A 23,635-nucleotide genomic window follows, 5' to 3' on the forward strand; every position below is an offset into this window, starting at 1 on the left:
CACACTATTTTCCCAGACATTAAGAATCCAGTGGTATTCCCCTTTTGAAATTACAGTAGAGTTTCACTTATCCAAGCCTCGCTTATCCAACATTCTGGATTATCCAAGGCATTTTTGTAGTCAATGTTTTCAATATATCATATTTTGTTGCTAAATTCGTAAATACAGTAATTACTACCTAGCATTACTGCATATTGAACTATTTTTTCTGCCAGATCTGTTGTATAACTTGATGTTTTGGTGCTTAATTTGTAAAATCATAACTTAATTTGATGTTTAATAGCTTCTCCTTAATTTCTCCTTATTATCCAACATATTCGCTTATCCAACGTTCTGCCAGCCCGTTTATGTTGGATAAGTGAGACTCTACTGTACTTGCAATACACTATGTTGCTATGTATTTCCATCTCCAGTGATTCTGTGCAGATCATTTGTAAATGGGATTTTTTATGACAAAGATAGCCAATACCCTTTGAATGCTTTTCATGTATAAAGAAATGTATTGGTATAGTTTGCCTTGAACTTTAGGCACATTTCTTGTTCAGAATCTACAAAACAAATCAACAGATAATCAAAAGAGAGATCAGACTGTACTCCATGTGTTTCAATTGCCTATCCAGTCTAGCATTCTGTCCCCACAATGCTTAACCAGATGCCTCTCAGAAATTCTCTAACAGAAGGGGAATGCAACAGCATTCATCATGTATGTCTGTGATTCTTGCACAAAGCCAAGCAGACTCATACTGCTTTCTACAATGGAGATTGCATGTCTCCGCTATGGCTAGCTGCCACTGGTAACCAAATATTCTATCATTTTTAAACTTCACTTTAAAGCCATCCAAACTAAGGAACATCATATACCAGTTTAACTATATGCATTATGAAGTTATTTTTTCTGACACCAATATCTTACTGTTTAGCTTAACTGGGTGACTTTTTTTTGGGGGGGGGGGGGCTTTTCTGTATTCCCTTTTTCCACACCAGGCATAATCTCACACAACTGTCGTTTCCTAAACTAAAACAGTTCCAAAACAATATCACTATTTCTCACTTTTTCCAATTGCTCGGTTACTTTGGTTGGAATAGTTTCATGGTTCTGTCCAATTAGCCTAGGTTTTGACTGCCGCCATAAAACTGTATGTGCAGCTAATGCTAAAGCCCTAGTTAGCAGTGCTCATTGGAGAGTGAACTTTCCATAGTTCATTGCCGATTTCAGATTCATCAAACCAGATTAGATGCCCAGGAGGATAAAGCCAGACTCCATTGAAGGCCAATCAATAAAAACCAAATCAAGAAAATAAATAAGACAAGTCTGACTTTTAAGACACTAATCTGGAGCCTTGTACTTATGGTGGATTATTCCAAGAAAGTGTTTTCTAAACTGGTTGAAAATTTTAAAAAAAATCACAGTAAAAACGTTGGTTCAGGTAACAACACAAGACAATTTATTTTGGCAGTCTGCCTTTTTATTGCATGTGTATGCTTGTGAAATACAATACAAAATGAAGTACTTACATTTGGAAACTAGCAGTAAGTTTGTTTCATTTACAATTACAGGATTCCAGTTTCATCTTGAGCATTAAAACAAACCATTTTATCTTTAGTCTTACCAAATAGAAGTGTTTTCTACATCTGAGGTCAAGGACCATCTTTTAATACATAAAAAGGACACTGCACCACTTAAAACTTCATTGTAAAAAAGCAGTCGTGTATAGTTGCTTTGTAACAAATGTAGGTTAGAACTTGCCAGAGAAGTTTCACTTGCTGAAGAGGTGTTTAAACTCATCCATGTAATCCTCAAGGGCCTTTTCAGCAGGGAGAAATACAGAAGGCACCAAATGTGTGATTGGCAACTCACAATTATGCTGTACCTGAACGATGCATTCTCCTCCCCAGACAAGCTTCTGATTGTACGATTTACTAATAGTGCACTAGTATCAACTCATCCTTTTGCCTACACTTCTGTTAGAAACAGAAGGCATTTTGAAAGCCAACAAGTGTTAAGTGGTGAAAGAAAGTAAAGCCTAAAAGGTAAACCAAAACCTTTACAGAACATTTGTTTAGTATATTTAACATCCATGTCATCCTGTACATTACAGAAATCATACATCTGCACTTATTATTCTACATCAGTTACCTGTTTTTCCAAGATTGCTCTTCCACTTCCTCCCCTCCTCACACAGTGTTCGTAAAACACACTTAAATACTGCTTTGGAAGTGCTGACATTCATATTAATTTGGCCCCACTGACATACAAACCGACAAGACCCTCACCTTACATTTGGGTCTCACAAAAGAGATGGAAGGCACACAATTCCTCATTATCTCCCTCTTCTACACAGAAGACATTTGATCTTCAAACTCTGTTAATGCTCTAACACACATTGGACTGAGATAAAAGCCAGCCACGTACAGAACAGATGCTCATCCCTGCCCCCGCAGGCGCTGCATGCTGAGCTGAGGCTCCCTGAATTCCTCCTACGAACAAACGGCAGCCTAACAGGAATCTGGTCCCTGGGACCTGGCAGAAACGGGAGCTCTCATTACCCCAGAGCATGCTGCATCCTGTAGGGAACTCACGCCACACCCAGCAGTCTAAGCACCGGGTGGAAAGGAAAAGAGAGGGGGAGGCCTTTGAGAATCCAGTGAAGTAGCCATTATCAGGAACACAATGCAGAAGAGGTAGGTAACAAGAGGTGGCCCCAGGACTACTAGGTGGACCTAAAACACACACACACACACATAAACAGTGAACAACAGGGGTAACATCAGTCAGACCAGAAGAACTGGAAAAGTATGCACATCTCAAAAAACCCGTTTCCCCCATGTGTCATCTCTATGTTGCTTCTGGTACTGAAGCAGTGTGTATAAGTCTCCTCACACTGAACTCAAGGGGAACATCACCTAGTCTAGCCATGGACACAGTTTAAGTCATCCAACCCTTTTGGGTAGATCCTTTTAGTTTTAAGGAGGCCCTTCCTTCTCATGTCATACTCATGTTCAGCTGCAATGCAGGGACTTTAGTGTTATCATTCAAAAAGAGAAGAACAACAGTTGAAAACCAAGTTAACAGCCTTATTAAAAAGAGCATTTTTAAAGCACACACCTGTGGCTAGTAAATGTTTGGTGGGGGAATTGTCTTTAATATACATACACATTGTACCTTACTAATTTCTTGGTGCTTTTGTAAGACATCAAGACTATATACAATCAGTTCTTTATCTTCCCCCAGGAGTCCTTATTGAAGACAGATGTCCCATTTTACAGGTAATCTTTGTGCAAGAAGGCAGGTAAGGGTTTTATTAATCCAGACTGACTTTGGAAAAAAAAGTAGTGGTTCCCAATGGCAAGGAGGCACGAGGCTTAAAGTCAGTCGTATGGCTTTTAGTTTTTTTCCCCCCCCCTTTAAAATGCAGCAAGAACTCATGATGTCCAGAGACAGAAGAAAAGTTTCTACGTTCAGCTCGTTCACGCATAGAATTCTTCCTGTTTTTGTGGTTTTTGATACCCTCCATTTGACTGTTTTGGCTCATCCAGTGAATAGCTTCCTTCATCTTTTTTCTTCATTCTGTACAACATGAATCCAACCAAGAATCCAGCAAACAGCAAGCCTACTAGTCCACCAGCAATGACCCCTATGGAAAAAGACAATTATCTTATTATTTTTAGTGTGAAAATGTTGAATTTACAACTCATTTCTTCTTTCTATAAGAAAAGCAGAAGCTTCATAAAATAATAGAAGGATGCTGCCAATGAAGGCTTTCATGTGGGTGACGCGTATGACCTAGATCGGAGGTTGGAAGCATCTGGTTCTTTAGTTGCTCACCGGTCTGTGAACAACAGGCCATGCTGGCTTGTTTTCATGGACGGTGGATGCCAACAAGAAAAGCATAGATCCCCACCCCTTGGCTTAAAAGAAACACTGAACACCAATAAGTAACCATTCAGGATGAATGTCTCTTTCAGCTATCAAGAATCAGTTACCTTTACATTTAATGTTCTAACCAAGAGCAGGGAAGCCACAATTCAAAATCTGTGCAGCCCACAGCTCTCCAAGGACCTGATGAAATAAGGAGTCATGACCACACTAGTTGACTGAGCTGTCACAATATCACCAAGTCCCCAGTTGATTTGCCAAGTGGAGCTTCTCTACCCAGCCCTTTAGCAGGGAACATTCATTTTGTTCCTTTTTTTTCTTTCCTTAAATTAGGGGAGAAAGAACAGCAGGGCCAACTAAGAACTTCCTGGGAGGATTTTTTTCCCCACGTCAGGAGTGACTTGAGAAACTGCAAGTCGCTTCTGGTGTGAGAGAATTGGTCGTCTGCAAGGACGTTGACTAGGGGACACCAGGATGTTTAATGATAACATCCTGTGGGAGGGTTCTCTTATGTGGGGAGCTAGAGCTGACAGACGGGAGTTCACCCCACTGGATTCAAACTGCCGACCTTTCAGCCAGCACAAGGGTTTAACCCATTGCACCACCTGAGGCTCCTCCTGTGAGGATGAATGCCTAGGAGATGTTCCTTCATTTTAGGCCTTAGAAACCATGCTCATGATTATCATCTTGCTCCCACTGGCCAACACACATTTTAGTGCCTCCAATGTTAGGCCTGTTTTTGTGTATATTTGACCTGTTGATTCAAAAAATAGCACCAGCTTTCCCCTGTCAACTCTAGGTTTTGAGATACAGAACATATGCCATCAACCAGTCACCATCTCCTCACCCATAGAAAACTACAATAACTGTATCTAAGAAACTAGAGCTGATGTGGTCTATCAGATGCAATTTTCTGAATCAGTGCCACAAATACCCCCCCCCCCCAAAAAGGCTTTAAAACCAAGACAACAAAATTTGTTTTTTGTTAGGCTGCATATTTGTATTGCCTACAACTACCTGTAGCAACTTTCAGGTTTTAGGAGAAGACGTGCCTCTCAAGCCTATGCTGTAACCTCATTATAGTATGGCAATCTATGTTATGAAATAAAACAAACTTGCAGTTCAAACTCAAAATGCACAAAGAAAGTGCATTGACAATTGGCACAGTTAAATATAAAGCCTCATTTTACATACCTCCTAGAACTTCTTTTCTGTCCAATATTCCTTGTGCAGCTGCTTCAGATTTTTCATCCTTTGGTATATCCATTCCTCTATTAGTTAGTGCAGGTTCTTCTTCTATTACTGGATTTTCATCAAGTTGTGGAAATACAAAATCTCCCTGGAAGCAAGGGCAAAGGTATCATGTATATTTCTCTATCTTAGGCTCAGTGGACATATGCTTTCACACAGCTACATAGCAGAATACATATTCTGGTAGATGCAGATTTCTTCTACTCTAGTTCACAAATGCCATCTAGTTCTGCATTCAGAGTCAACTTTAAAAAAAATTCTACAGGTCAATGCCCAAGTTAAAAGTGTAAATATTTCTTACCACATCACCCGAACCATCATCAGATCGTACTATTTCTTCAGGCGGAGAAGATATATCCTTCTGAACAGTAGATGATGTTGTAGGTAGACTAGTAGTATACAGACTTCTCTCACTAGGAGGCACAGTATCTGAAGCAGGGATGTTTTTATCAGGGAAGGGTATGTGGCGGACATCATGGTAGATCTCAGGCTCAGGAATTTTCCCTGTGGTAGGAGTTTGAGTGGTTGAAATTCTGACTGTGGAAATGTGGTGGGATACTGGGATGCTTGTAGTTGTAACTGTGGGCGTTGTCATCACATGTTCAGAAGGTGGGTGCAGGCCACCATCTTCAACTGCTTCTTTTAGTTTGTCAGGCACATGATCAATTACTGGAAACACAGCCATGCTTATTGTAGATACAGGTGCTGTTGTGTAGTCTTCTGTAGGGTTGTCTGTTCTCTGGACCTCAGGCTGGTGATCTCCCGAATCAGTAGACGCCGGAGGCACCAGTGAGACATTTGAGCTTTCTTGTAGCGGAACATTCCAGGTAACCACTGGATATTCTGAAGGAACTAAAAATCAAGAACCGTTTTAGCAAACATTTTGTGTAAGAGACTGTTCAACCAATGGCTGAAGTACTTCGGAAACTTTCTCTTGAAAGCTCAATAACATTCTATGGCCATAGTGACATTTTACCACATCATAGAGGAATACATGTGTACACTGGACAGAGACTAATAACAGTTTTTTAAAACCCACCAGGAGATCTCTTGAATAATTTTCTAAATGGGGGGAAATCTCTATGGTTAATCTGCAATTTACAAAAATTATTCCATTTTTAAAGGTTTAACAAAATCTAATTTTAGCTTTAGCTACTATTTAGGACCACTGGATAGCTACTCTTTTGGAATGCAACTCTCAGGATTCCCCAGCAATCAGAAATTCTGGTCCAAGAAACTAACTTATCTAACTTCTGACATGAGATATAGATTGTGTTGGCCCCCAAAGGGTTTTGGCAAAGACCGACTGAATATAATTGAAAATGCCAGTCTCCAATATGGAATACAGGTAATACAGGTTTCTTGTTCTTACCAAACGAAATGTAGGTTGAATTCAGCACATAGGGTAGCCAGCAGTCACTACCTTTCGCCCTGACATTTATAACAGAAGGGCAGGGGAAGAGAAGAAGCACATACACACTACAGTAGTTTTAGCAGTTAAGTGACTTTGTCTGCAACTGAATAAACATCGATAAGGCATACCTGCACCAGAGCCAGAAAAAGCATCATCATCATCACCAGATGAGTCCTGATCTTCAGGAGGGAGACTGGTATCAGCTAGTTGCTTTAGAATAAAGAAAAAAATGGGGGGGGGGGGAATTAGCACACACTTTGTTGAATGTATAGAAAACATATCACAACATACATGAAAAATGTCCACTATTAGGGTTGAGTGGATCATTTGAGGAAGAAAAGGTTTCATATTGTAAGGGCTATGGGTGAGACAAAGGGGCACAACACAACTGTGCTTCCTGCAAACTGAGAGCACATACATATCCACGGACAAAAAAAAAGTTGTCCCCCTCCCAGCCTCTACGAGAGGGTGATTTTTTTTTTTACTGGCAAATTCCTTCTTCTGCTAAACGGGATAGGAAAATTATGTACTTGTACCCAGGCAAGTCAGTTATGATATAAACAGATCCACATAATTCAGAGTTAAAGATAGTAACATGTAGAAGCAAATTTCAAAGGAGCTAAAGTAAAAGACTCAGACACGAAGAAGATTTGGAATCATACAAGAGAAAGGGAATGGCTTTGTATACTGAGATACCTATCCTACATTTCAAAATAAGCACCAATTTCAAGCAGAGGGTTTTTCCCATGACATGGGACACAGGTTCTGCAGCAGAGAACTTTTAAAGGTTACAATGAAGTCATGGGATGACTCCATGGAAAGTAATTTCCATTCCGCTATAGTCATTACTCCTAAATAGGACTTGAAGCTTTGTCGAGTTTGAATTTGTCTACCAAAATTATTCTGTGTTGGTGAGATGTATTTAGTGGCAAGTAGACACATGTTGTTGGAGGAAAAAGTACTTAAAAAAATGATTCAAAGAAAAGGTCTCCTAATACAACAAATCAGCCACTAACACTTCTCACACATTTTCAGTATTGTGTAGCCATGGCAGTCCCTGATTATATTAAATCACGAGCAAAACTCACACAGCTTCTTTTCAGATAGGATAGAGTTAGAAATAATCTCAGAGGTTAATGATGCAGGAGATTCACTACAGTATTTCAGAGGCTATCGAGGAACTACTTTAAAATGTCTAATAAGGTGCTCCACTATCTTCCATTACAATTAGTTCCTATCTATCAAACAGCCCGTGCCATTTCAGTTCTTCTTGCGTTTAGCTGGAGAAGTGGTGAAAGCAGATAGGGAAAAAATCAACTCATTTGAAATGTGAGGCTGGAGAGGTACTGCAGATACCATTTACCTAGAATAAATCATGTCAGAATACTCCCTACAAGTCAAGATGACAAAACCAAGACTGATGGATTTTGGCCATATCATGTGAAGACATGACTCACTAGGAAAGATAATAATACTAGGTAAGTTAGGGGCAGCAGGAAAAGAGGAAGGCTGTATATTTCAGATGGATAGACTCAACCAAGGAAGTTTTAGTCTGCAAGACCTGAGCAGAGGGTTAGCGTAAGTTGAAGAAGAAGTTAACAAACAAAAGTTTCGCTTAAGTGGTTTTTTCCTGTAATTTGACACCATTGATTCAAGTACTTTTCTCTGAAATAATAGAGAAAAATGTGTTCCTCTATTTATGTGATAGATGTTCAAATGTTTCAACATCATGATCACATCAACTTCTAATATTATCTTCTACAACCCCAAAACACATACTAATTTCAACCTTTTCTCAGGACTCAGTCTCTAGGACCTTCACCATTTCTTTTTCCCTCCCCAAGCCAGTCTTCCTAAAGCAGTGGTTCCCAACCCCCCCCCCCCCCTTTTCACAGAAAACCGTATTTAGTTATCTAGAACTGATGTGGTCTATCCAATGCAACTTTCTGAATTGGCACCCCAAATAACTTCAGAAACAGGGCTAAAAATAAAGACACCAAGAAAAAAAATTTTTTTGGTTCGGCTATGTTATTATCCGTAGTATTTACTGCGAGGCTGCGGACCATATTTTAGTTCTTGCAGATCACTAGTGGTCCACCGACCACAGGCTGGGAACCACTGTTCTAAAATCTGAAACAGTTACTTTTGTGGACTGTAACTTTTAGAATTCTGAATGTTTAAATTCAAAAGGAAATCAGGAGCCTATGACACCTCTACTGAAGCAGCTCCACTAGCTGCCGATAAGTTTCTGGACCCAATTCAAAGTGCGGGTTATGCAGGTTACAAGCTAATCCACTAGTGGTGCTGGAAAGCTATTTCTTTCTTCTTCTTTTTTGGCCAGAACTGAGAACTGACAGGTGCCTCCCTTCATGTGAGCCTCTTTGCATAATGCTCATCAGGAAAATTCCCCTGCAGGGGGTTGCGCTAACATGTATCTTTTTCCCCCACTGCACCTTTCTATAATGTTTCACATGTGTCAGCATATCCATTAATCAGCTTTCTCACTCTTAAAAAAACAGGATGAATAGTTTTGGTTGCTCCAGCAAGAAACCAAACTTGCCTTCCACACTTTGTCACCAGCAATTGAAAAAAAAAAAGAAACAAGAACCAGAGAGGAGATGAGCTAAAGGTTCCAGTAGCAGCATGTACATGCTGTCTGAACAAAGCTGTTCCCAGATTAATGTAGCTGTGGTTTTGATTGCTTCCACCGACTGTATATACCAAAATATGGTTAGACTTTTTATATTTTTTCCAAGACATGTTTTCCAAGTGTAAGGATATGGGTGCTTCCCAAATGTTCTATGGACAGCGTCTCACAACCCACTTGCAAACCACTTCCACCGTTATAAAATATTAGTGGGAATTTGTGTTTTAAAGATGAGTGCCTGATATGGAACCTGAATTTTGGCACTGACATTTGTGGAAGGGGCTGCAAATATAGCTTTTAAAGCAGTGTTTGCCAAACTCTGGTCCCCCAAATGTTTTGGACTTCAGTTCCCTGAATTCCTGATCATTGGCCAAGGTTGTTGAAGCTTCTGGGAGTTGAGGTCCAAAACACTTTTAGGACTAGAATTTGGGAATCATTGCCTTAGAAGGGTTGCAAACATCCTATAGGCCAAGCATGGGCAAAGTTTTTGCCTTGGGGCTGCATTGTGGGTCCAACCGAGGTGGCTGGGCTGAGAGGAAGAACGGTCAGGCACATGCTGGGTGGGAAAGGCCCAGAAGGGAGAGGGCCCCTGAGAGGGTGGGTCTGGGAGGAGGCAGGGCAGGGCCCGGATCATCCTCAGGTTGTCCTCCTAGCGTAAGAAGGGGAATGCTCGCTCCATCCTTATGCCAGGAGGAAAATGAGACATGCGGAGACTGCCCCAATTTTCCGCCCCGATCCGCTTCCCCTGATTTTCGGGCTGTCCTCTCAGCATTATGTCGGGAGAAGGGCAAGACAGGCTATGCCCAAGAACGCTCCAGAGGGCTCTCAGCTGCTACATGCCTTCCTCAGGCCATCCTCTCGGCATAAGAATGGGGATGCTCGCAGCTCCGTCCTTATGCTGAGAGGATGGTGAGACATGTGGTGGCCTAGAGCACTCCAGAGGGCTCTCAGCTGCTGCGTGCCTTCCTCTCTGCCCTTTCTACATAAGGATGTGGTGGGCCATCATGTCCTAATGCAACAGCGAAAATGAGGAGAGCCTGTTATAAGCACCCAGGGGGCTGCATTCATCCCCTGGGCCTTAGTTTGCCCATGCCTGCTATAGGCCATGAATTGCCAATCACAGCCACAGGCATTGTTCAATTGATATTGATTACAAAACCATGTGTTAGTACAACCTCTCTGACAAAGCAATTTTCATTCACACTTGTACAACAATAACACTGTCAACTCCTCTTCAGTTTTAGCTTTAGCATTATCCTATGCCAGTGTCCTTGCCCTAGCAGGATTTTCAAGAGGGCAGCCAACATCATGACAAACGCTTCAGGCAAGTTACGTGGGCATGCGCAAACTATCCTGTTTATGAAAGCAAAGCAACTTGGAAGGCTGCAATGGAAAACTGGGATCTGCCTATGTGGAAAGAGGAAGGTCTAGTTCCCATGAGGATTATTCTTCTAAAAATCACAGCACAGTATTGCAATATTTGGAGGTTCTGAATACTAGTAGAAGGTGCTGGGGTCATTTTAGACTGAAGTTATCAATCTAAATGTTAGCTGTTAGCATCATAGAATCTGAAGAGACCACAAGCGCCATCCAGTCAAAACCCTTGCCATGTAGGAACACACAATCAAAGAACACTCAACAGATGGTCATCCAGCCTCTTGCTTAAAAACCTCCAGAGGAGACTCAAATCTTCCTAATCCAACAGTTATTAGTTTTTAAAAAGAGCTTTAAACACTAGATTACTATAGTGATAATAACCATGCAGTGTGAGTACTATTACAATCATTTTCATGTGGAAGCTTGTTCTATGCAGGTGTGCATTTTGTTATTTTTTAAAAACCCATCTCTTAACACTGGAGGTAGACAGCTACAGGGGAGATCTCCAAGAAGGCAGTGTAGACTTACAATCTTCGCATCAGGTAGCCATAAGTGCTTGTTATTTTGCACCTGCAGGCAATTTTTATTTCATATCTGTAAAAAGGCAGACCTTAAAAGGCAATCTTCTGGGTTCTAATATCATGTGTTAAATGCTGATAAGCAGGAACATTGGCAAGTATGTTTCTGCCACCTGACAATGTATTTTTCAAGCCTTGGGCTCTATGTATTTTTGTATGCTTCATTTTTTCCCCATGAAAACCATTCAAATCCCAGTTGCTCAAAACAAACTACAGTTAAGCTGTACCCACAAGCACCTAGCCAGGTACAAACTTACTCCCAGCATGGATAAAAAATAAATATTTTTGCAAGTTTACATATTTAAATCAGAATGCAGCAAGCTTTAAAAATAAAGCTATCTCTTAAAAACAGCCAGGTAGAAAATAACATAAATATAGTAACCCAGAGTTAACCTCTACATAGAATCAGTGCCTTGACTGGATACATAAGAGCTAAATGAAGCTTTTCTTTGTAAAGGAAGGCTCAAGTGGATATATTTGTCAAATATGAATATTACCACTCTAACTACCAAACACAAGCATTTTATGTTCAATGTTTTGTCGAAGGCTTTCATGGCCAGAAAACTCACAGCAACGCAGGCATTTTATGTTCACATGATGAAAAAGAACAGCTCTATTTTGCAGGGCATAAACATTAGGCCATTTGCAGCTCATTTTTCATTGTATGTGTGAGGATGGGATACATCAGGGTGAAATAGAAAGGAATGTCTGACAGAAAAACAAGGACGTTTTGCATTGTCCAAGGTCTTATAACTTCATAGTTATCTCCCAAATGATCCTGGGAATACCTGAAAGGCTTTCCTTTAACAGGCAAGCAATGAAAACATCCAAGGCAAAGTGGGACAAACAGATTTAAATCCTGGCTGTGAGAAAATTATGGTTCCAATAATACTCAAGTGATAAAATTGGCATGGGTTGATGGGCAAATTTTCACCAAGATTTAGGACATACATGAATTAATAGCAACAAGAGTCTTAAATTAACTTTTCTTTCTCTAATTTAAATTATCTTGTTTTTCATATGCGCATACACATGTATAGGTATTTCACGTATTCCAGTCAATAATTCACTAGCTTTTCCCCCTTTACTTTCCTCCAAGTTTCCAATGCAGTTTTCCTCAATGAAAATTAAACCACCATCTGCTAAAGTTGCTATAGCCACAGAGACAAAAGGAGCCATTTCGCACATAAGTCTCTCAAATATCAAATGGCTTTTGTTGTGTAAAGCGATCCCAGTGAGCCAGAACAGCAAAATGGCTTGAGCGTTGGGCTGTGACTCTGGATACTAGGGTTCAAATCCCTGCTTGGCTATGAAAACACATTGAATGACCTTTGGAAAGTCACATTCTCTCAGCTCACAGAAAGGCAAACCCCTTCTGAACAAATCTTGTCAAGAAATCCCATGGTAGGGTCACCTTAGGGTTGCCATAAATCTAAAATGATTTGAAAGCACACAGCAACAAAAAGAAATCCCCATTCTTCTAAAAGATTGTATGAAAGCCTTCTGAAAGCTTCAGGAACAAAGTAGGAAGTGCTTGTGATTCATGTACCCCCTTCCTCTTGCTCAGTTTAAGAAAGGGAAGAAGTGCATCCTCTGAGGAGACTCTAGGAGCATTTTATTTCCATCTCCACTTCAAATCAGATGCATAGGAAATGAAGCAGACAACACATGCTCCCTTCCCTGCAGGCTCCCTGGGATATCTAAAACAACAATATGATGGGCATTAAGCAAAGTTACTAATAAATGTTCAGTAGCATTTACAGCAAAGTAAGGAGTCCTGAATATTTTACAGGCATAGAACAAACTGCTACATCCTAAGTATCCTAGGCGAGCTATTAAGACAAGAACTAAGATGCTGGCAAATCCCAGGTGTTTAGCCTTAATTCACTAGTATGTGTACATCTTAAGAAATGAGCACTCTCTGATGAAGGATGGTTCCTGCAGTTAGTTCAGAGCAAGCTCTAATGCAACATAGCAAAATATTCCATTACAGGCTGTATCATAGGGATGTGCAGGGTGGGGAGATAAAGAAAGAAATGGTGTTTGAAATATCTAAATCCTAAGTGATAGTCTTACATATAATAAACCCATTAAATCAATTTCAGAATAGTAAAAAGCATGTGCCTACTCCAGCAGGGATTAGCAGTTGCATTTAGTGCTAGATGTTAATGTAAGCTGGGCGTACATGGAAATGTGGGTACTGCTTCATTCAACAACGTCTTGGACCAGCAATATAGGTAAAGGTTTTCCCTTGACATTAAGTCTAGAGTCCGACTCTAGGGGGTTGGTGCTCATCTCAATTTCTAAGAGCCGGCATTGTCCATAGATGCTTCCAAGGTCCAAGTTGGCAGAAGCAGAGACTAAGAGCGGGAGCTCACCCCATCTCGCACATTTGAACTGCTGACCTGGATTCCGTCAGCAAGTTCAGCAGATCAGCAGTTTAACCCACTGTGCCATCAGGGGCTCCAGTACCAGCAAGATAACCTCAGCTATATTATCAAGAATATCTTTTGTAGAGTTCAAGTATAGCCCTGTTGAGAGGTTTGCAATGATACAACAAATCTACAAATTTCTGGGTTCTGGTTTATACAGAAAACCTCCACAACTACAACAGGCTTTCAAATGCAGTATTTCCAGTGAGAAAAGTAACAATAAACAGGGAAGGAATGTCATGCTTGTCCTAAAGTATGAAATAGACAAACTTTCCAAATGTATGAGGGCTCACATGTTCCAAGAATCTACTTAGGTTTTTAGCTGTTCCTAAGCTATTGGATTTGTCATGCAATATATCTTTAGCCCTGTCAGTCATTACCACTCTGAACACACCTGGTCTTGTCTGATTTCAAAAGCTTAGCAGAAACATGTCTGATTAATCCTTGGATGGGAGACTATTAGTATATCACTGAAAACTCCAAGTAATACTCAACAAGATGTCTGCTTGGAGAATTATTAGCAGTCAGAGCTTATAATACTGGGACTAGGTGAACTCACTACCTGACTCAATAATGAAGGCAATTTTCCCTGCTCCTTATATTTCCCTACTTTTTTACATTCTAAATAACAAAAAAGAGAAAGTATGTACAGTACACTTTCTATGTGAAATTGAATTACATTGAGTTTTGCCCATTCTTGACTGAGTCCTTTATGACAGTGCATACTATAAGCTTTACTCACCTACAACTAACCCTATGGCTCACTATTTAGGTTAGGCATAAACCACTAAGATCTACTGCCAGAAGTGGTTCTACACAGACTGTCTAGACAAGGGCTTCTAAAAACATTTTCTACTTGTGACCTCTTTCTGCTTAAGAATTTTTTACATGACCCAGGTGTAAATTATAGATATTTAAAAAATCAAACATTTTCTAACAACAAATCAGCATTTGCGAGGCTTGCTAAACAAGCTGGTTTTATTTTTTGTGGAGTGCAGCTGAAGCATTTTTTGCAGAACCAACTGTAATCACTGCACGTTGTTGCTAACATTTTGTGTAAATGGGGGGCATTCAGAAACCTTGTACTGTTGTCAAATTTTTTGTGACTCCCAACACTGAGCTAAGGGGGGGCCATTTGGGGCCTACAGTTAAGAAGCAGTGGTCCAGACAGAATCTAACTCTTCCCCTTAGCTGCACTGTTTAGTGAGTCACTCTTACACGGAGCATGTTACAGGAGGCTGAATATATGAATACTAGACTAGATAAAGACTTTCCTACTGAGATACCTGGACTATACCAGTTCAAATTAACTGTGAAGAATGCATGACATTGCAGAGTGGAACAAGGCCATCTTTCAAACCTGTAAGAGCTCACACATTACAAAGTAGCTAGATTAAACTTTTCCACAATATCTACTTTTTTAGGAGTCCCGCTGGTGAAGTGTGTTAAAGCACTGAGCTGCTGAACTTGCAGACCGAAAGGTTCCAGATTCAAACCCCGGGAGTGGCAGGAGCGGCCACTGTTAGTTCCAGCTCCTGCCAATCTAGCAGTTCGAAAACATGCAAATGTGAGTAGATCAATAGGTACCGCTCTGGTAGGAAGGTAACGGTGCTCCATGCAGTCATGCCGGCCACATGACCTTGGAGGTGTCTACGGACAACGCCGGCTCTTCAGCTTAGAAATGGAGATTAGCACCAACCCCCAGAGTCAGACATGACTGGACTTAATGTCAGGGGAAAACCTTTACCTATATCTTTATAAAAAATAAAACCAAAGGATCAATTAGCCATGTTATTATTCACCACCAGTCTGATAGCACTGTGCTGTCTGCATTATCTTCAGCAACTTCCTGGTTTCCACTGGACTTTTGTTTTCAATTTGCCTGACCAACAATTTTGAATTTTCATGACAACTATTTATGAAATGCTTAAAAATTCATAAATTACACTGCATTAAATAAAGGTCTAATTTCAGTATTCCAGTATTTGGAAGAGCATCAGTGAGATTACACTTGCCACTGATATGTTCTCTACATAAATTCTTTATTAACAATGATTTACTGATTGAAAAAATGCATTTTCAATTAAACTACTATTATAAGATAAATTACAAATTTAACACCACCCCTCAAGCCCACACATTCCCATTGGCTATTAAATTGCCCTTGTAAAACATGGCTAGTCCAACGGACAGGTTGCTTACCTGTAACCGTGTTTCTTCGAGTGTACTCTGTGAATTCACACTAATGGAGAAGCTGTGCCTGCGCAGGCTCCAACGGATACTCTTCCAAGCTAAAGTTTGAAATTTGGCGGTAACCCCGCCCCTCTTCCCGGAGGGTATAAAGGGCGCCCTCCGCGCCCGCTCTCCAGTTCCTACGCCGCAAAGGCAGCGAGAAAGGGAGAGGTTTGCATGTGGGGAAGGAAGGGCGGGATTGTGTGAATTCACAGAGTACACTCGAAGAAACACGGTTACAGGTAAGCAACCTGTCCTTTTTCTTCGTGTACTCTGTGAATGCACACTAATGGAGACTAGCAAGCTGAGGTGTAGGTAGGTGGGATAGCAAACCCGATAACCAGTCTAGTGTCCAAACAACACATTTATTGAGCACAAGGTGCAAAAACAAGCAAGTGCAACGGTCAAAGAAGCGATGCAATAGCATATAGTGCAAAAAAACCGATCCTTGTTGTTAGGATCCAGAACACAATCACAACATTGTAAGTGAGCAATAGTCTGTAAGAAAATACAGAGGTAGGCATAAACTCATTCTCTGAAAACAGAGGGAGAAGTATTCAAAAAAATACATTTCAGTGCAGTGGGTAAGTATAGTACACAAGCACTACATTAAAGAATCCCTGAGCACATCGATTACAAACGGGGTGGATGACAACGGTCAGCCTGTAAGAAGGATAAACCCGAAAACTGGTTTTGAGTAAGGCAACAACATTAGGTAAGGCAGGAGGAAAGGACGGACCTGGCAAAGGCCGAGTCCTTGAGGTTCTTTGAGTCCATCCTGTAGTGTGAAACAAAGGTGGATGGAGTGGACCAGATAGCCGCTCGACAGATGGAGTCGAGAGGGACGCCCCTCAGGAAGGCCGTAGAGGTGGAAAGGCCCCTCGTAGATCTAGGGCGGATCGAAGAGGGGGGTTGGCGTTTGGCCAGCTGATAAGCGAGCTCGATGGTCTGAGCAATCCAGTGTGAGAGTCTTTGGGAAGAAAGTGGTTCGCCCAGTTTATGGGTAGCGTAAGCCACAAACAGTCTAGGTGACTTACGTATGTCCTTAGTCCTGTCCTTGTAGAAAAGGAGGGCTCTCCTGACATCGAGGAGATGGAGTTTCCGTTCCAGAGAAGAAGAAGGATTAGGGAAGAAAGCAGGAAGTATTATGTCCTGGTTCAGGTGAAAAGCAGAGACCACCTTAGGTAGGAAGGCCAGAGAAAGTTGACGATCCGCAAGGGAAAGTAGGAAGTCCATGACCAGCGGGATCGAAGTAGAGGCGGGATCGACGCGTCGGTCCCGAAGGAAAGTTTGGAATTTTGCCAGCTTGTAAGCATAGGCCTTCGATGTGGCCGGTTTGTGAGCGGCGCGAAGGATCGCCTGCAGGTCTGGGTGGAGAGAATTTAAGGAAGTATCCTCCAGGCAGTCAGGTGTAGGGATGGGACGTCGGGGTGGAGGACCTGTCCCTTCTGCGAAGATAGTAGATGAGGGAGAGTTGGGAGAGTGCGGGGAGGATCCGCACACATCCGGAGTAGCGTGGGATACCACGGCTGGCGTGGCCATGCAGGGGCGATCAGGATGGCCGATGTCGGTGTTAGATAGAGTCTCTCTATTACTCTCGAGATGAGAGGGAAGGGAGGAAAAAGATAGACGGGTTCGAGAGTCCAGTCGAGGAGAAACGCGTCTCCGAGACAGCCCGGAGTCGAGTTTGGAGGTAGTCTCGCTCCGAAGCGAGGAAGTTGAGCGTTCGAGGGGAAGGCAAAAAGGTCCAGAGCTGGCCAGCCCCAATCGTCGAAGACGGATTTCAGGATCTCGGGATCGAGACGCCACTCGTGGGGGGAGGTCATTATTCTGCTTAGAGAGTCTGCTAGTGTTTTGAGCCCCCGGAAGGTGAACTGCCGACAGAGTTATGTGTCTCGCTATGCACCATAGCCAAATGTCCATCGAGAGAGCCATGAGTTTTCTCGAGCCCGTACCCCCTTGTTTGTTGATGTAGTACATGGCTACTACGTTGTCCGTTTGGATTAGAACAGACTTGTGGGGAAGAAAGCGAGCAAACGCCCGGAGGGCTTTGAAGATTGATAACAGTTCTAGAAAGTTTATGTGGTGAGACCTTTCTTGGGTGGACCACAGGTCCCTGACGGTGAGGTACGACATGTGGGCTCCCCACGCAAAATTGGAGGCGTCGGTCGTGATGGTGACTGACGGTAGGGAGGGATGGAAGGGAAGTCCCACACAAACGTTCGCTGGGTCCTGCCACCAACGAAGGGAGAGGCGAACGTGGTTCGGTACCGTGAGAAACATTGAGCTCAGATGCCGATGGGGTTTGAAAGAGTCTATAAACCATGTTTGGAGAGGTCTGAGACGTAATCTGGCGAAAGGGGTAACCATGACCGTGGAGGCCATGTGACCCAGAAGAACTTGGACCGCGTGGGCTCGGATCCTGCGGTTGCAGAGGAGGAGAGAAAGGTGCTGTTGAAGGGCTAGGAACCTGTCCTTCGGTAGGGAGGCGGTTTCCGTGATGGAGTTGAAGAGAGCTCCAATGAAGCGGATCTCTGTGGTTGGGAGGAGTTGAGACTTTGAGACATTCAACTGAAGGCCCAGCCGTTGCAGGAGAGAAAGAGTCTGTGAGACGTGGTTTTGAAGGGATGAGGGGTCGGACGCGACAATCATCCAATCGTCCAGATAAGGAAAGACCATAATGCCCTGTTTCCTGAGGTGCGCTGCCACCACGGCGACCACCTTTGTAAAGACCCTTGGGGCCGTGACGAGGCCGAAAGGGAGAACTGTGAACTGGTAAGAGTGTCCCAGGAGCCTGAAGGAAAGGAAGCGTCTGTGGGATCGACGCACCGAGACGTGGAAATACGCGTCTATAGAGGCGAAGTAGTCTCCGTGTCGGAGCATCGGGAGGATGGAGGCCACTGAAACCATTCGAAATTTTGAAGGCAGAATGTAGAGGTTTAGAGCCCGTAGGTCGAGGATAGGCCGAAGACCTCCGCCCCGCTTGGGAACCGTAAAGTATCTTGAGAAGAAACCTCGAGTGTCCTGCTCGGAAGGAGAAGGCTGGATTGCGCCCTTCGCCAGAAGGGAGTCGACCTCGGCGCATATTTCCGGTGAAGGGTCGGTGTGGAGGATGTGACCCGTGGGTGGCAAAGTTTCGAATTCCAAGGCATAGCCGTCTCTGACAATGCGAAGAACCCAGGCATCTGAGGTGATAGACTCCCATTCGCGGTAGAAAGGAGCTAGGCGGTCGAGAAAAGAACAGAGAGGAAGGATCTGGTCGGGGCCTAGGAACGGCATGGTAGTGGCAGTAGTAGTTGTGATGAGTCATGGGCCATGTAGTCCCGTTTCTGGTACTATAGTACCAGATGAAGAGGAGAACTTGGGTTTTTCACTGTCTCAGTCAGAATTGGAACCTTCCCAGCCAGATTTGGGAACCTTGCACCTGCAAGAGATTTGTCTTCCAGAAGTCTGTCAAACAAGCCCTGAGCCTAAATCTCCTGTGTTTTCTCGCCACGAGTTTTGTAAACAACAGAGGGGAGTTTCAGCAGCGTCTCGCAGGAGTGCTAGGATAGCTGCTAAGAATTCAGCTGATTAAGCCTGCTTTCCATGGGAAACTTTAAGGAGTCATGCATCTGGACTCAGAGTTTAGCTTTCGTTTCTGGTTCCCCAGAGAACTGCTCTTTGGTGGGAAAACTAGACCCTATTTAGGTGTTTTGCCCACAAGGGGACCTTGCGGAGTCAATTCGTCAGCTACTGGAGTAAGTTGTGTGTGGACAGCGCGCTCCGTTTCCAAGCCTCGTTCCTGTTTCAAGCCTTGTTCCTGATTCCAAGCCTTCGCTCCCGTTTCCAAGCCTTCGTTCCCGTTTCCAGCCTTGTTTACCTCCACGGACCTTGCCTTGTTTTCCAGGACTCAGCCTTGCCTTGTTTTCCGGATTTTGCCAAGTAATTCCACGGATCTTGCTCTTGTTCCTTGTTTCCTTGTTGCCTTGAATCAAGCCTCGTTTTTCCAAGAATCAAGTTATTTCCTAGCCTTGCTCAAGTTCATGGACTAAAGGACATTGTCATCTCCCCTCACTTTGCCTGGCAAAGTGAGTGTTTTGGTTATTGGATTACAACTTTGGACCTTAATATTCCATATTGGACATTGTTTCTTTGGACTAATTTTGACCTTTCCTGAAAGGTCTACTTCTGGACTATTTCATACACTTGCTTTTATTAACTTTATATATTTCCTTAATAAAGATATTAGATAGATTCTGGCCTCTGTGTATGGTTATTGGTGCCCTGCAGCCTGGGTCGTGACAGTAGTGGAGATAGAAAGATCCCGAGAGAGTGGGCGTCAGGCCCGTCGTTGGGGTTGTGGCATAGCTGCAGGACCTTTGCCCCGACCTTTCGGGACCTGGTGCTGGCGGCGAGGTTGTTGCTGATGACTGTGGTGACTCGAGCTCGACGAGCGTTGAAACGGCTGGTGACGAAAAGGCTGAGGGTAGCGACGGTACCGTTGCGGGAACCATCGGGTCCGCTGAGCCTGAGGTTGATCGGTCCCGCACTTTGTTGCGAGAATCTTGAAGTCGTGATTGGACTTAAGTTTGTCATCAGTGCCAGAATTGAAAAGGCCCTGGGTGTCGAAAGGAAGGTCTTCGATCACTTGTCGAGAGGAAGAAGAGAGTCCTGAGGACCGAAGCCATGCATGCCGTCTGATCGCGACCGCGTGGGCAATCATTTTTCCGGCGGTATCACCGGTATGCTTAGCCATTTGAATTTGGTGGTGTGCGAGAGAGTCCGCCTCCTGTTGGAGGGTCGAAAGGACTGACCGGTCTTCGTCAGAAAGCTTGGCGAAGAAGGGTTGGGCTTTCTCCCAGAGGATCTGTTGATAAGTGCCCATGCAGGCCCCGTAGTTTGCCATACGGCAAAGGAGGAGAGCACCGGAGTACAGCTTGCGGCCTACCGCATCGAAGCGTTTGCCCTCTCTGTCGGCAGGGGAGTTGGAGTGTCGACCCAACGATTGGGAGGCCTTTACCACCATGGAGTTTGGGTCAGGGTGATGCTTGAGCCATTCCAAGGCTTCGTCATCGGTTCGGTACCAGGCCTCTATTTTCTTAGAGGTTGGAGGTATCGAAGATGGAGTCTTCCAAGATGCCTGGATGACGTCCAGGAGGTATGGAAGAAAAGGCAGCAAGGTGGCTGGTGGGGCTTGGGCTTGAACCCTCTTGAAAACGGGGTCGGTAACGGCCTTTGAAGTTTGTTTAATTTCCATCCCCAGAGCATCTGCCATTCTGACCATCTGGTCGGAGAAAGCCCGAATATTATCCGTCGGGGAAGGTGGGTCGACCTCGTAGGCGTCGTGAGGCGGGGAGAGGTCGAGACCAAGAGAGACAACGGAGGCGGAGAGTATCGACTCGGGGCGTTCGATATCGGGGTCATCCTCCTCGGGCCCTTGAGGGGACCGGGGAGGAGAAACAAGCACAGAGTCCTGATGAGGTATTACCTCAGGAGCAGGGAGAGCCGGCTGTGGAGGAACGCCCTTGGACGCGGAGGCCTGGGCGGCGCGGGCTAAGCGCGTCATCTGTCTACCCCTCTCAGGTGTTTGAGCCGGGGGAAAGAGTTCTTGTCGAGCCGGAAGACGAGATGGTGCCGGCTGGGGAGCCTTAATAACTGTCCTGACCGACCGGTCGGGGGAGGCTTGAGCGTCCGCATCCGAGGACTGACCATGAGGAGAGGAAGAGGAGCGGAGGCGTTGTGCTGGTTGGATAGGAGAGGATCTCCTAAAGGAAGGCCCAGAGGAGGGGACGTCCTTCTTCGAAGACGCTGAGGAGGACGACCTCTGGATCATTCGTTTCTTTGCTGGGGGTTGTTTCGACGCGACCCTCAGCGATTTTCCCGGCGTCGGGGGAATCGGGCACACAGCTGCCGAGTCAGATTGAGCCCGTCTGGATTCCTCCTGAGCCCTCTTGAAGGCAATCTTCATGGCGGAAGAAGATGGCGGCGAAGCCAGGCGGGATCGAGTGGAAATGGCCGAAGCCACCGAACTCGAAGTTGATGAAGGGCCCATCTTGCCCGACCGGGTGGATACCGTAGCGGTGGTCACCGTGTAGGGCGGTTTGGTCGGTCGCGGTCTCGAGGTTTTCGAGGTTTTAGATGATACCGACGGAGCAGGCCTGGACGCCATCGAGGCCGAGGTGGAAGTGGAAGCCTCAGGAGCAAGAGTTTTTTCGTAAAGAGCTGCACGGAGTCTCGCAGCTCTATTTCTTCTGGCCTGAGCTGTAAAGGCCAGGCAAAAACGGCAGGTACCGACGACGTGGCTTTCGCCAAGGCAGAAAAGGCACTTAGCGTGGCCGTCGGAATCTGGAATCTTAGCGGCACACTGAGTGCACCGTTTAAAATGCGTGGTTGACATAAGAACGAAGAGTCCGAAGTGAGCTTTGCGGCGGAAAAAAAGGAACTGGAGAGCGGGCGCGGAGGGCGCCCTTTATACCCTCCGGGAAGAGGGGCGGGGTTACCGCCAAATTTCAAACTTTAGCTTGGAAGAGTATCCGTTGGAGCCTGCGCAGGCGCAGCCTTCTCCATTAGTGTGCATTCACAGAGTACACGAAGAAAAAACTATTATTTTGTTTGGTCACCAATACTGGAAACTGAATCCTAAAACTACAAGAGTTGCAAAACTGTTGTTTTCAGACAACTTCATGTCCTCTCTTAACAACTTGGATTCATTCTGACAATTACTGCAGTATTCCTTGCATTAAATAGCCCATGAAGCTCTTCTTACAAACAATAGGATCAGTGGTTTCTATATTTGTATTTTTGAAACCTATTTAAAAATTGGTCACAAATTCCAGATTTTTTTGTGAAAGCCATTTTATATGAGCTGAAGCGTTGGACATGTACTTCATGTGAAGATTTGGCACTGTGGCTTTTTCAGAACATAAAAGTTTACTGTTTGCAGCTTCCATATACATTATTTTGTAAAATAGATAAATCTCGATAGGACATGAAATATTTTCCAAATACCAAAATGTTAGAGAAAATGTGTGTTCCAATCAGGGCAGTTCATGATTCCCACAATGCTAAGAGAGTAGTTTATGTTGTTCAACTGAATTACGATTATATTTCAGTGCATGAAACCATATTATCAACTTGTTTTCTTCTTCCTTCCAGTGTTTTGGTTGTTTCTTTTCGTGCCCCTTACAACCACCCCCCCCCCCCCCGGTAATTTATGTTTTGCACATCACAAATAACTGTAGTAATTTCATAAGACAAAGAATGTATAGCTTTTTGAAAATACTGAATGTCTTCATCAGTGACACAATTTCACTATATAGAAAAGCAGTAGAAAATCTTTGGCAGTATTTATTCCCCCAAAACAGTCAAATCCATCTGGCTATATTGAATCAGCTTGCTCAGAAGTTCATCAAGAGAATAACATTTGGCACTGTTTTAACAGTTTCAGTAAAATGTAAGGCAAAAACTACATTATGCCCTCTTTTTGTGCTTCCAAGATTAATCTATTTGAACATTTGAGAACACCCACTTGAATAACTCACCAATGTTGTAATGAGTTAAAGTCACATCTTTAACACTAGCAAAACTTGTTGGCACTCTTTTGCCATAACATACTCTTTGATTACAAAGGCAGCCATTCTAGTTCTCTGCATTTTTTATAAACTTGAGTATGTTTTATTGATTTTTTCCTCTTTTGTGCTTGAATTTTGTATGTAGTTTTGAACCAAAACATATTGAACTAGACAGGTCTGCACAACCTCCAGGTAAATTGGACTTCCTGACCATTGGACAAGCTGACTGGAGCTTCTGGGGGTTGGGAGGCCCAAACATCTGGAGGGCCATAGG

At 43.7% G+C, this 23,635-nt stretch overlaps 1 protein-coding gene across 1 annotated transcript in view; it reads right to left on the minus strand.

The window, feature by feature from the left end:
• Positions 1 to 1,422: 1,422 nt before the first annotated feature.
• Positions 1,423 to 23,635, minus strand: part of sdc1 (syndecan 1) — a 39,728-nt gene continuing 17,515 nt past the window's right edge. Inside the window, exons 2-5 of the mRNA XM_003215459.4 lie at positions 6,671 to 6,752; positions 5,430 to 5,980; positions 5,072 to 5,216; positions 1,423 to 3,635 (exon numbers count right to left, since the gene is read on the minus strand). Of these exons, the coding sequence (XP_003215507.1) occupies positions 3,469 to 3,635; positions 5,072 to 5,216; positions 5,430 to 5,980; positions 6,671 to 6,752 (945 nt within the window). The 3' untranslated portion in view covers positions 1,423 to 3,468. The remainder of the gene's footprint in view (positions 3,636 to 5,071; positions 5,217 to 5,429; positions 5,981 to 6,670; positions 6,753 to 23,635) is intronic.

This window comes from Anolis carolinensis, chromosome 1 (assembly GCF_035594765.1).
Source record: "Anolis carolinensis isolate JA03-04 chromosome 1, rAnoCar3.1.pri, whole genome shotgun sequence".
Taxonomy (NCBI): domain Eukaryota; kingdom Metazoa; phylum Chordata; class Lepidosauria; order Squamata; family Dactyloidae; genus Anolis; species Anolis carolinensis.